The sequence below is a fragment of the Dictyostelium discoideum genome, assembly GCF_000004695.1.
Source record: "Dictyostelium discoideum AX4 chromosome 5 chromosome, whole genome shotgun sequence".
In the NCBI taxonomy this organism is placed as follows: Eukaryota; Evosea; class Eumycetozoa; order Dictyosteliales; family Dictyosteliaceae; genus Dictyostelium; species Dictyostelium discoideum.
In genome coordinates, this window is record NC_007091.3 from 948,794 (window position 1) to 961,818 (window position 13,025).

Consider the following 13,025-nt stretch of genomic DNA (forward strand, 5'->3'; position numbering starts at 1 on the left):
TTTCTTAATCACTTTTTCGCTTTTTCATTTTTCATTTTTCATTTTTTTATTTTTTTTTTATTTTTTTTTTATTATTTTTTTTTTTTTTTTCAGATTTTTTTATAGCACATTTGTTATCGAATTAAAAAAAAAAAAATGATAACACTTAGAAAATCATTATCTAAAAGTTGCAAAGATTTGAGGATATTGAATGGGACAACATATGTTAAAGGGTTTTGTTCTACTACAACTACAGATACTACTACAACTACAAGTACAAGTACAACTACAGATACAGATACAAATTCTGAAAAATCCAATAAAGAAAAACTATTTCATCAAATAAATGAACTAACTAAACAGTCATCTTTTAATAAAGTTTTATTTTATAAAAAATCAGCACATGAAACCGAGGGTTATAGTTATAAAGAACGGCAACAATTTAAACAAAAACAACAGAAAATTAAACAAATTAAACACAATCAACAACTTAAACAAAAACAACAAATAGAGCAACAGAAACAAAAAAAACTTGAACAACAACAACAACAACAACAACTTGAACTTGAAAAAAAACAAAAATTTGAACAACAACTTGAACAACAACAAAGAGAGCAAAATCAAATATCATTACTTGAAAAATCAAAAGATCTAGAAAGTATTAACGATTTTGGTGATTTTGATTTCCGTGAACTCGAAACAAAACCATTATTTTCTGTTCCAAATGTGTAAATATTACTTTTTTTTTAAATATTATTAAAGTTTAATGTAATATTAATTTTTTTTTTTTTTTGTTACATATTTTTTTATTTTATATATATATATACAGATTAATTAATTATTTAGAAAATGAAAAAACATTATCAGATCATCAAAAAAGTGATGTAGTTGGATCATTTTATTCAGATGGAGAGATACCATCTGTACCACATATCAATTTGGAAGAGTACACAAGATCCGTATTAATTGAAGCATATTTAGAAGTTTGTAAACCGGAATATGCATTTTACTATTTCAAACAGAGTGAAAATAATAAAACCAATTCAAAAGGTTTATTATTAATGATTGAATTTTATATTAAAATTGGTGATATTGATTCAGCTTTTAAATTTTTTGAGGTCAATTTCAAGGATTATAAAGATTTAATTAGTACAAATGATTATTATAAATTATTCAATGGATTAATCACCTATTCTATCGATAATCAAGAAAATATATTTGATATTAAAAATAAATTTTTTAATGTAATTATAAATGATAATATTAATAATGATATTGAAAAATTTAATGTTGGTTCATTAGCTTCAATGATTGAAAGTATAACACCAAAATATCAACCACCACCACAAGAACAACAATTAATGGATGATGATAGTAATAGTAATAGTAATAATGATAGTAATAATATTATTAAAAACAGTAGTAGTAAATTAGAATTTAATGATGATTGTGTTAGTAATTATAAAAAGTTGGTGAATTTTGATCAACTTTATTCAATTTATAAAAATAATTATAAAAAATATACAAGTGATCAAAGATTAATTATTTTAAGTTGTATACTTAAATATTCAATTATTACAGCCGATATAGAATTATTTTTGAATACTGTAAATAGAGTTTTGGTGAAAGATGGTATTGAAAAGGTTGAAATTCCAATTCTTCAAATACTTTTTGAAGCTTACACACACACAATACCATCGGATAAACCAGAGTTGGTGGGTCAATTAAAATATTTGTTAACAAATTACATCAAAGATATGGATTCATCTGATAATGGTTATAAAAGTATATCAAAGTTAATCGCATATAATTTCTCATTCAAAGGTGATATAAAAAATTCAATTTATGATCAACTATGTGGTATTGGTATAAAATCAATTGAAATCGATATTGAAAATAATATTGAAAATAGTGTATTAATAAATAAACTTAAACAAGAACAAAGAGAAAAAGAACGTAATCAGTTTATTATATTTATACAATCAATATTTCCTGAAGATAGAATTCAACATTTTGTAGAAACAGCTTTAATATATTTAATAAATGATAATAGTTATCAAGAAGCAGTTAAACTTTATATATATTTTTTAAAAGAAGGTTCAGTTACTGGTATTGATATATTTTTAAAATATCATGAATTATCTTATAAAAATATAGTTTATAATAATAATAATAATAATAATAATAATAATAATAATAATAATAATAATAATAATAATAATAATAATAATAATAATATTAAAAATTTTACAACTTTTAGTGAAAATGATCATAAAACTTTAAAAACTTTTTGGGAAAGAATAAAAAATAATTATGTCAATAATAATAATAAACAACAACAACAAGAAGAAAGAGATATTGAAAATGAATTTATATTTATTGGAAAAGGTGAAATTAATAATGATCAGCTTTTAGAAAAATTTCAATATATTAAAGAATTTAGAAATATTAAATCATTTTTCAATTCATATGAAGAAAATTTAAATCCAAATGATTTTATTAATTATATTAAAAACATTATTAATAAAGTAAATGATGATGATAATGATAATGATAATAATAATAATAATAATAATAATAATAATAATAATAATGATGATGATGATGGTGGTGGTCATGGTGGTGGTGATGTTTTTAAAACTACAACACCAAAAAAGGTAAAACCTTTAATTTCAACTATTCAAAAATCACAAAATGAATTACCAACAACAACAACATATAAAGAGATAATAGAAAATACAAGTTTTTTTAGAAATCAACAATATAATTTTAATCGAGAATTATCATCAACTCTTAATAGTCCAAAATCTAGATTAGATTTGGAAAGATTACAAAGCTTTTTAAATTGTAAAAGTCATACAGAAAGTATGAGTTTTCAACAACTTTGTATATGTTTAGAGTTAGTTGGTGATACTGGTTTTAAATATGATTTTTATAAAAATTTAAATCATATTCAAAAAACCTTGATTATAACTCCTCAACTTTGTAAAAATCTCTTCTCAACGGTTACCATGGATGAGTCAATTGATATTTTGAGAAGAGGTTTGTCAAGAATTTCACCAGAAAATTTGAAGAGTCTTGGTATTTGGGATGGCGTATTCCAAGGCTTGCTAAAAGATCCTCTCAAGACTCCATTGGCCAATTTCCTCATGTATAATGGATTTATATCAAAATCATCATTTGATAGGTATTCCTATTGTCAACAAATCATAAACACCGATATCGATGCATATTATTTCTTTTTAGATCCATCGATTAGTTATTATGATACCTTTGGTGGTGATATAGAAGATGCATCAAATTACAACCTTAAAAAGGATAGCTCAAAAACCTTTTTTAAACCAATGGAAGATTTCTTTATAACTTATCTTGACACTTTCTTTAAAGCATCCTCTCCCCATGAAATAAGCCAAAGACCTGATTATCAAACTCAATTTTCAAATTATACTATATTAAGTTTAATCCGTCTAGGTAAACTAAATGAAGCATTTAAAGAAATTGAATCTTTATCACCCGCTAAATATAATGCCACAACAATAGGATTGGTAGTTTTTATTTATAGTAAAAGGTATAAACAGGATAAATCGAAATTCCTTGTAGAAATTCAATCATTAATTCAAAGAATAATTTTTGATCTAGAAAATAAAATGGGTAGTGAAGATGCCAGATCTTACTTTCATAAATACATTCTCAAATCGTTAATTATTAATTATGGTAACATTGAAATGGATAATCTTATTGCAAACGTTGATGTTCCAAAAGTTTTAAAAGATATTGATAACTCTTTAGCTCCAAATTTCGATCGTCGATTAATTAGAAAATTATTCAAAGTTCGTGGTTATATTAAATATAGATTTTACCGTTTAAATTAATTTTATCATTATTATTATTCATTGGAAAATAAATATAATAAAATAAAATAAAATAAAATAAAAAAAATAAAAATAAAAAAAAAAAAAAAAAAAAAAAAAAAAAAAAAAAAAAAAAAAAATTATTTTAAAAACTCTTTTACCTTTTATAAATTCATTCCCTTAATTTTGTTTAAAATTTTTTTTTTTTTTCAATCATTTTTATTAATTTTTCATATTTAATATAAACAATTAATTATAATTTTAATTTAAAAAATTAATGAAAAATTCATTTATTATTATTATAAGGATATTTAAAAAAAAAAAAAAAAAAAAAAAAAAAAAAAAGAAATTTCTTTGATTTGTTTTGTTTGAAAAAAAAAAAAAAAATGATCATGGTTTTTTTGAAACGTTTTTTTTTTTCTGAAAAAATTTCAAAAAATAAAAAAAATAAAAATAAAATAAAATAAAAAAAAAAAACAAAAGAAAAAAAAAAAAAAAATAAAAAATCTATTTAAATAATATTAAAATTTTAATTTTTAATTTTTTTTTTTTTTAAAATGTTTGGAAATGTTAAAACATATTAAAAATTTTTTAACTAGAAAAGAAGAAAGAAAAGAAAAAGAAGTAGAGAAATTAAAAGATGGAGTATCAATAACTGAGGTTAAACAATCGAACCTAGTAGTTTATTCATGCAATGGTTGTGGATCAGAGATATGGCCACCAAAACAAGAGAGATATGCATGTAATGAATGCTCAAATTTCGATTTATGTAGTGAGTGTTATAGAAAAGAAATGATATTAATAAATGGTACACAAGAAGAGAAAGATAAATTAGTTAGTGGGGAGAGTAATAATGGAATAAAGTACGAGCCAGTGAGACATTATGATCCATCACCATTACCTCATCAATTAACATTAGAGAATGAGACTCAATTTCAATTAGTTTATAGTTTACGTGGTAATTCAACATTTGAAACAATGGAGAAATCATTTAAATACTTTAAAAACAGACCATGTCTTGGTATTAGAGAGAGATTAGGAGAGGATAATGTTTTATCAGAAAGATATAAATGGTTAACATATGGTGAAGTGTATGAGAAATCTTTAACCTTGGCAAAGGCATTAACTAATTTCATCGAAAGAAGAGATTTCATTTCAATCTATATGGATAATTGCTTAGAATGGTATTTCACAGATTTTGCATCATTATGGGCCGGATTAATAGTGGTACCATTACATCATGCTTCAAATAGTTTTAATCTTTTAGAGATTCTTTGGAATTCCGAATCAAAATGTATAGTTTGTTCTGGTGAATCATTTAAAAATTTAATAGAACTTTATGATCAATTGACTGAGCAAGATAAATTAGAGAAACCAATAGTGTTGAAATTGATAGTTCATAAGGAGGATCTATTCGATCAGTCATTAGTCGATAGATTGCCAAGTGGCGTAGAATTTAAAACTTTCAATGAGATGATTAAAATTGGGGAATCATTAAGTCAGGCTAAATATGAATTTGTCCCAGTTGGTCCAAATGATCTTTCCTCGGTGACTTATACAAGTGGTAGTACTGGTGTACCAAAAGGTGTAATGAAGTTAGATTCAATTTTCAATTTACTAATTGTCAATTCCTATGTTCAATTCCCAAATGCAGTTTATAGTTATAATACCCTATCACATAGTCAACGTTTAAGTGATTGGAGATATATTTATATGGGTGGTAGAGTAGCTATCTATTCAGGTGATATGAATCTATTATTTGAAGATTTAGCCTTGGTTAGACCTCATTCATTTTGGGCTGTACCAAGATTTTGGAATTTATTATTCACCCAGTTCAAGAGTGATCTAAAGCAATACATGTTTGAAAATCCACAATTGGATGAAAGAACTGCCACACTCTATTGCTATAAAGGTATTAGAAAGTTATTAGGTGATAGAATTAATAATCTAGTGACTGGTGGTGCTCCGACTGCAAATGAAGTACTCAAATTTATGAGTGATTGTTGGAAAGATATAAACATTTCAAATTCTTATGGTTTAACTGAAGTATCAGGTGTTTGTATAGATGGTTATATCTCTGACGAAGTAGAATTCAAAATTGAACCAGTACCTTCTTTTGGATATTACCCAACTGATTTACCACATCCTCGTGGTGAATTGGTTGTAAAATCATCAACAATGTCTGCAGGTTATTATAAAAATACTCAATTAACTTCAGAATCATTTGAAGGTGGTTGGTTTAAAACTGGTGATGTCGTAGAATTAATTGGAGTTAGAAAAGTTAAAATCATTGATAGAATTAAACATGCCTTCAAATTGGCAAATGGAGAATTCGTTACACCAGAACCATTGGAAAATAATTTCGTTTCACTTTGTATTAATCAAATTTTTATTTATGGTAATTCACTTAAAACATTTTTAGTTGCAATTGTTAAACCATCACAAGATTGTTTAAAACAATTAGGACTTCAAGATATACCAATCGATCAATTAATTGAAAATCCAACTTTAAAATCAAAACTTTTATCAGAGATTAATAAAATTTCAAAAGAAAAAAAACTAGCAAATTATGAAATTCCAAAAATTATTACAATAGATTTCACTGAATGGACAATTGATAATAAATTAATCACTGGTTCTGGTAAATTTAATAGAGGTGAATTATATAAATTTTATAAAATTAAAATTAATAATATGTTTGATATAATTGATAAAATTCAACAAGGTTTAAGAAATAATAATAATAATAATAATAATGATAATATTAATAATAATGATAATAATAATAATAATGAATCAAATAAAGATAATTTTGAAAATTATATAAAATCAATTTTAAATTTAGACGGTAGAATTGAAGATAATAATTTTAATTTAGAGAATTTATCATTTATTCAAATTGGTGGTGATTCGTTAGGTGCTGTTAAATTATCATCACTTTTAAAAGAAAAAGAAAATATTGATATTTCACCTTCAACAATTTTAAATCAAAATTTTAATTTATCTTCATTATCGAAATTAATAAATGAAAAAGAATCAAATCAATCAATTGTTGAAGATTTTAAAGAAAATTTTAAAATCAATTGGAATGAAGAGATGATTTTAGATGAAGATATTAAAAAATCAATTGACCAAATTAAAAATGCACAACCATCATCAACTCCCTCTTCATCAAAATCAACACCATCACAATCATCATCATCACCACCACCATCATTAAATTCAAATAATATTGGTCAAAATGCTTTTCATATGAAATCAATATTTATTACAGGTGTTACAGGTTATTTAGGTACATTTTTATTATTTAATTTATTAGAGGATAAATCAATTGGTATTGAGAGAATTTATTGTTTAGTTAGAAATGTAAAGAATGAAGAAGAAGGTTTTAAATTAATTGAAAGAATATTTGAAAAATCTTGTATCAATGGTATGAATGAAAAGATTAGAGAAAAGGTAATTCCAGTTTGTGGTGACTTATCAAAACCATTTTTCGGTGTTTCTACTGAAACCTTCAAAATGTTATCTTTAGCGGTCGATATGGTAATTCACAATGGTGCCATTGTTAATATGGCCTATCCATATGCGAATATGAAATCAACAAATGTTACATCAACTCGTGATATCCTAAGATTATGCACTACCGGAAGAGCCTCTTTTAAAAAGTTGGTCTACGTTTCAACAGTTGGTGTATTCTTTGGAAATGGTGATGAAAAGATAGATGAATCAACAGCACCATCAACTTTCTTTTTAGATCATGGTAATGGTTATAACCAAACAAAACTAATATCAGATATACTTGTTAGAGAAGCGGCTTCATATGGTTTACCAACAATGATTTTCAGACCAGGTACAATCTTTAGTCATACCCAATCTGGTTTCAACAATCAAAATGATTCAATCGGTTTAATAATTAAAGGTATCCTAGGTTCGAGTTCCTATCCAACTAAAAAAGATTACTCTAGTGGCGATTTAAATCTTTCACCAGTTGATTGGGTATCATCTTCAATGGTTTCTTTAATTAAGCATCTTCCATTTTGGTGTAATAATACAAAAATTTATCATATGGTAAATGATAATCGTTTATCTTTAGATTTGCTATGTCAATATATAAATAAAGAAAAACAATTAGAAGAAATTAATTATTTCGATTGGATCGATGCTCAACTTAATTCTTCAAATAATCCATTGTATTCTATTAAACATTTATTTAAAAAGAATGATCGTTTCCCAATTGGTTCTCAGTCAATTAAAAATCCAAAAACTATTAAAGATTTAGAATCAATTGGTGAACTTCAATGTCAACCAATATCTGATTCCACAGTAATCAATTATGTAAAATATTTAATCTCAAATAATTTAATTCAAACAATTAATAAATAAAAATAATAATAAATAAAAAAAAAAAAGTTTAAAAAATATTTATTTATTTTCTTTATTTATTTGTTTTCTGCCAATTTTTTTAATTTTTTATCGAATGATTTAGTAAATCTAGATTCACGATGTTTTTTAATAATGAAATAGGTTATTGAAAAAATAATAACAGCAGCAAATCCTACTGATCCAATAATGATACCAATTAGTTGTGTTGTGGTTAACTTTGATTTACTTTTACAAATTGAATATTCTTCATCATTTGAAACTGATTTTGAATCAATTAAAACTGAAAAATCAGGATCTACAATTATAGATTGTTTATAATTTGGAATGGTAATACCTATGAATGATTGTGATGTTGATGGTGTTTTTATTGTTTCCATTGAAGAATCTAATAAGACATTATCAATGGATCTAACATAATTATCAATAATAGCACGTTTAATAAATCTTCCATAAAGTGAATGATCATCAATTTGAATTTTGAAATAGTTTGAATTGTCATCCTTTGAACTATCACCAAATTTTGTTAATGAGCAAATATCATTATTATTATCAGTTTCGAATGATGCAGACATAACTAATTGTAGTTGATTTAAACTATTTGAAAATTTATATTCCGAAATTTCAATTGTATATTTCACACTAGATGCATCAATAGTCATTTGAGAATTTGCAAAGGAAATGTTTGTTGAATCTTTAAACCATTCAATATTTACTGTTATTGTTGTTGTAATATTTTCATTTAAAATCATTGCTTCATATTTACTTTTAGAATTTGTTATTGTGGTAAAAATCCATTTTTCAAATGTGAATGATTTGATTGGTTTTGATTGAAAATCTAATTCTCTTAAAGATACAATTGATATTAATGATTTAAAAATGTAATAATTTGTTGTTTGGTTATTGTTGTTTGTATTGTTATTGTTTCCAGGTATAATTGGAATTTCAACAGTTGGTGTTGATGTATTTGTTGATGGTTGTGGAATGATAATAACTTGAGAACCACAATCAATACCAACCCATGGTTGATAACAAATACAGCCTGATTGTGAACAATAACCTTGATTCTTACCACCACATTCAGGTTCACCTATACATTTTTGTGGCTTATTTGTTGGGATTGGAGATAAAGTTGGAAAAATTGTTGGTGGTGGATATTTAAAAACTTTTGGAGTTACCACAAAATGATTTGATTCCTTATTATTAATAACTATCGGACTGCTATCGACAATTTTAATTATAAATGGTTTATCTGTTGGTTTTATATCTTCAATTAACATGGTAACTCCATATACTTTAGTTGGTTGAGAAATTTGTGAAAAATCTGTATCTGAATAGTATTTAATATGAACAAGTTGATTTGGACCAAATTTTGTACCCATTATCCATAGCTTATTTCCAGTCGAGGTAATTTTAGTAGTACCCTCAATAAATAATCTTTCTACTATCGGTAAATCGGGTATTGAATAAATGAAAGAACTATTCTTTAAACATTCAGTTGAATAACCACTAAAATAACCACCGTTATTAATAAAACCATAAACACTAAAAATTATATCTTGTTTATATCCAAAAGCATATGGAATGTCAATATCACAAGTAAAAGTTGCAGTTGAATTGTTTTTGTATAATAATTTTGATTTCCCTTCAATCACTCTTAAATAACCAGTTGAAATATAAACAGTTGGAAATTGTTCATCTTTTAAACCAGTATCTTCATCGAAAACTTGAAAATTAAAAGAAATAATTTGGGAACCATCACTATTAACAGTTCTATTGGCTTCAAATGATAAAAGAACTGGAGGTGATTCATCTATTCCATCATTAACACCAATACATTGTTTATATATTCTATTGATTTCAGAGTCATTCAAATAATTGATGAATGGATTTGTTAATAAATTGACTGCTTTCCAAGTTGAAAATTGATTTAAATTCAAAGATCTATCCCATAATTCAACATCTGTAATTAAATAGTATTGTGATGCACATACACTTGATAATGTAATATTAATTTCGTATTCACCCAAATAAATATCACCTTTAATTATATGGTTTTCATTTAAATTAAAAGTATAAATTGAACCATCCATTTCACCTCTTACAACAATTTTTCCTTTTAAAAATCCATTAATAGGGTCACTAATTACAAACCTAAAACCAATATAATTACCATTATTAATTTTAATAACATTTTCAAATATTGGACCATATGCATCAAAATCTTTTGAAAATTATTTTTTAAAATAGATATATATTGATGGGTTAGAAAAAAAATATTAATATTAATATAATTATTAATTAATTATACATACAAGTTGATTTTATTCTTAATTGATAAGAATCAGGTAATACTTCACTAATTAATGGTACACCATTGCCAATCATTAAAATCCATGGAAAGTTACCTAATTGAGTGTTTGCCGGTACTGTAAATTGAATTTGAAACTTTGAAATGGTTGAATTCCAAGTACCAAAAGTAATGTTGTTAATTTGATATAATATTGATACATAATCACTTAAAATGAATATAATTGGAGTATTTGTATCGATTCCATCATAATTAAAAAATAAAATATTATCTACTGATTTATTTGTGACATCAATATCATTCAGTAAAAAGGAAACATTATGTATAAAGTAAGAATTTAATTTTTGATGGGATGGATTAATTGTAGTTATTGGGTTTAATGAAATAAAATCTCCAACGTTATATTTTCTAGACCTTCCTAATGTATCATAAACATCTAAACCAACAAATTCATTGGTTATATAGTCAAATACAAATTCATATAGTCCAACATCATTTTCCATTCTAACCAATGATTCAAATCCAATTACTTTGTAACCTAAATCATTGTGTACATATAAATAAAAAAAATCTTTCATTTTAATTCTTATTAAAAAGTTACAATCTAACAAATGAACCATTTCAAAAAATAAAATTTCTGGTTTCTCTCCTGTTGAGTTTATATCTAGGTTTAAAAGAAAAAAAAAAAAAAAACTAATTAGTTTTAACTTAATTTTTTAAAAAATATTTAAAAAAACAAACACTTACATTGATTTGGTAGAATATTAAAATTATCATTTTGAAAACTATAATTATTACCTGTAGTTGAAGATTTGAGTTGTTGCAAAAATGAAACTTTGGTTTGGAAATTAAAGTTTGTTCCATGTTTAAAACCAAATGGAAAATAAAATATTTTTTGTATTTGTTCTGTGATGCATCTAATCATTGTATAATCATATTTACGTGTTGAATTTCCAAACAATGTGAAAATGAAAGTATTTACTAAATTTGTTTCATTCGGTGGTGTATATATAATATTAAATTTCCCACTAATATACAATGGTAACTCTATATACAAACAAAAAATATAATAGAAAAAATATAATAATCGGGTATCATTTAAGAACTATTAATAAATTGGAAAAAATAAATAATGATTTGTTATTTTTTAAAAAAAAAAATCCTACCTGTCATATTATAAGTTATATTAAAAATTGGTAAAAATTTATCATCATATTGACAAAAAACTGTAACATGTGAAGGATAAAATTCTGAAAGCTTTCCTAAATAAGTTAAATCTCCATTTTTACTTTGGTATATTGGAACTGGACGATCCACTGAACTCGATTGGCCAATACTATATATAAATGGATTTTTATTGGTTGCATTTGATGTAAACTTATAAAGAGGAAAAGTGTTTACTCCATACTGAATAAAATTGTCAATTTTCGAAGGATACGTTATAATTTGGGTATTTTTATTATTGGAATCTTTTTTTAAAAAATAAAAAATAAATTAATTATTGTGCTAATTTTTAAAAACAAAAATAAAAATGAAAATAAAAAATAAAAAAAATTAAAATTAAAATAAAATTAGCTGGTAATACTCACTTTTATAATCAACCTGAGGAAAAGTGATATTTATATAATTTTCATCCCAAAACAAAATATTTAAAGAATTATACTCATTAAAATTTATTGTTGAATAAATTGCAAAGAAACTCATTCCTTCTCCAAATGTACTAGTGTATGAATTATTATTAGATGGTGTATATATACTTTGAATTGGAGATTTTACATTAAAAAAAAATACTGCTCCCATATTAAAAATTGAATTTGAAGTTGAGTTATTATTATAAGTAAACACGGTATAATTTAATGTTTTGGGATCAATCACTTTATATTTTTTAATTTTGATTAAAAATAGTAAAATATTAATATATTTATATTAGTTTTTTAATTTTATTTTATTTATTTATTAATTTTTTACAAACATTGACAAGAATAATTTATAGTTATACTATTATTTATTGAAGAATCATTTGAAAAACTTGTAAAAATGGTTGGTGAATAATTTCCAGCAAAAACATGGTAAACTTTTACTCCAATTACTTGTGCTGTTGAATTAGAAAATAGTGGTGTAAAATTTATACTTGGTTCAAAATCAATTGTATAAACATTGAAATCTTGTCCACTATTTGAATTATCTACCAATAATAAAAAAAATACAAAATCACATTGTGTTTCATATGTGTCTGAGGGATATCTTGTATATGTGTCAACTTTTTTTTTTGAAATATCATATATATCAATTATTGAATTTTCTGATTTTATTTTACAAAAACAAAAAACAAATAAAATTAATAGAAAAATAATAATATTTTGTTTCATTGTGAAATATAATTTTTTATTATTCTTTGAAATAAAATGAATAAAATTTTAAATAATTTACTAAATCAAAAAAAAAAAATCAAAAAAAAAATTAGTCATTTTAACATTTTTTTTTAAAAAAAAGTATTCTGAAGA

The 13,025-nt window shown here is 23.8% G+C and overlaps 3 protein-coding genes across 3 annotated transcripts; 2 read left to right on the forward strand and 1 right to left on the reverse strand.

The window, feature by feature from the left end:
* Nucleotides 1-135: 135 nt before the first annotated feature.
* DDB_G0287999 (hypothetical protein) lies at nucleotides 136-3,851 on the forward strand (the record flags this gene model as incomplete). The annotated part of the gene is made up of 2 exons (XM_631838.1): nucleotides 136-707; nucleotides 809-3,851. 2 exons carry the CDS (start codon nucleotides 136-138, stop codon nucleotides 3,849-3,851), a joined length of 3,615 nt encoding a protein of 1,204 aa, XP_636930.1.
* A 546-nt stretch (nucleotides 3,852-4,397) lies between these two features.
* Nucleotides 4,398-8,213, forward strand: DDB_G0288001 (hypothetical protein; the record flags this gene model as incomplete). Its single annotated transcript, XM_631839.1, has 1 exon — nucleotides 4,398-8,213. One exon carries the CDS (start codon nucleotides 4,398-4,400, stop codon nucleotides 8,211-8,213), a length of 3,816 nt encoding a protein of 1,271 aa, XP_636931.1.
* Nucleotides 8,214-8,269: 56 nt separating this feature from the next.
* On the reverse strand, nucleotides 8,270-12,890 carry DDB_G0288003 (EGF-like domain-containing protein; the record flags this gene model as incomplete). The annotated part of the gene is made up of 6 exons (XM_631840.1): nucleotides 8,270-10,434; nucleotides 10,526-11,185; nucleotides 11,269-11,568; nucleotides 11,688-11,990; nucleotides 12,111-12,395; nucleotides 12,494-12,890. The coding sequence occupies 6 exons, from the start codon at nucleotides 12,888-12,890 to the stop codon at nucleotides 8,270-8,272; spliced, it is 4,110 nt and encodes a 1,369-aa protein (XP_636932.1).
* Nucleotides 12,891-13,025: the final 135 nt, after the last annotated feature.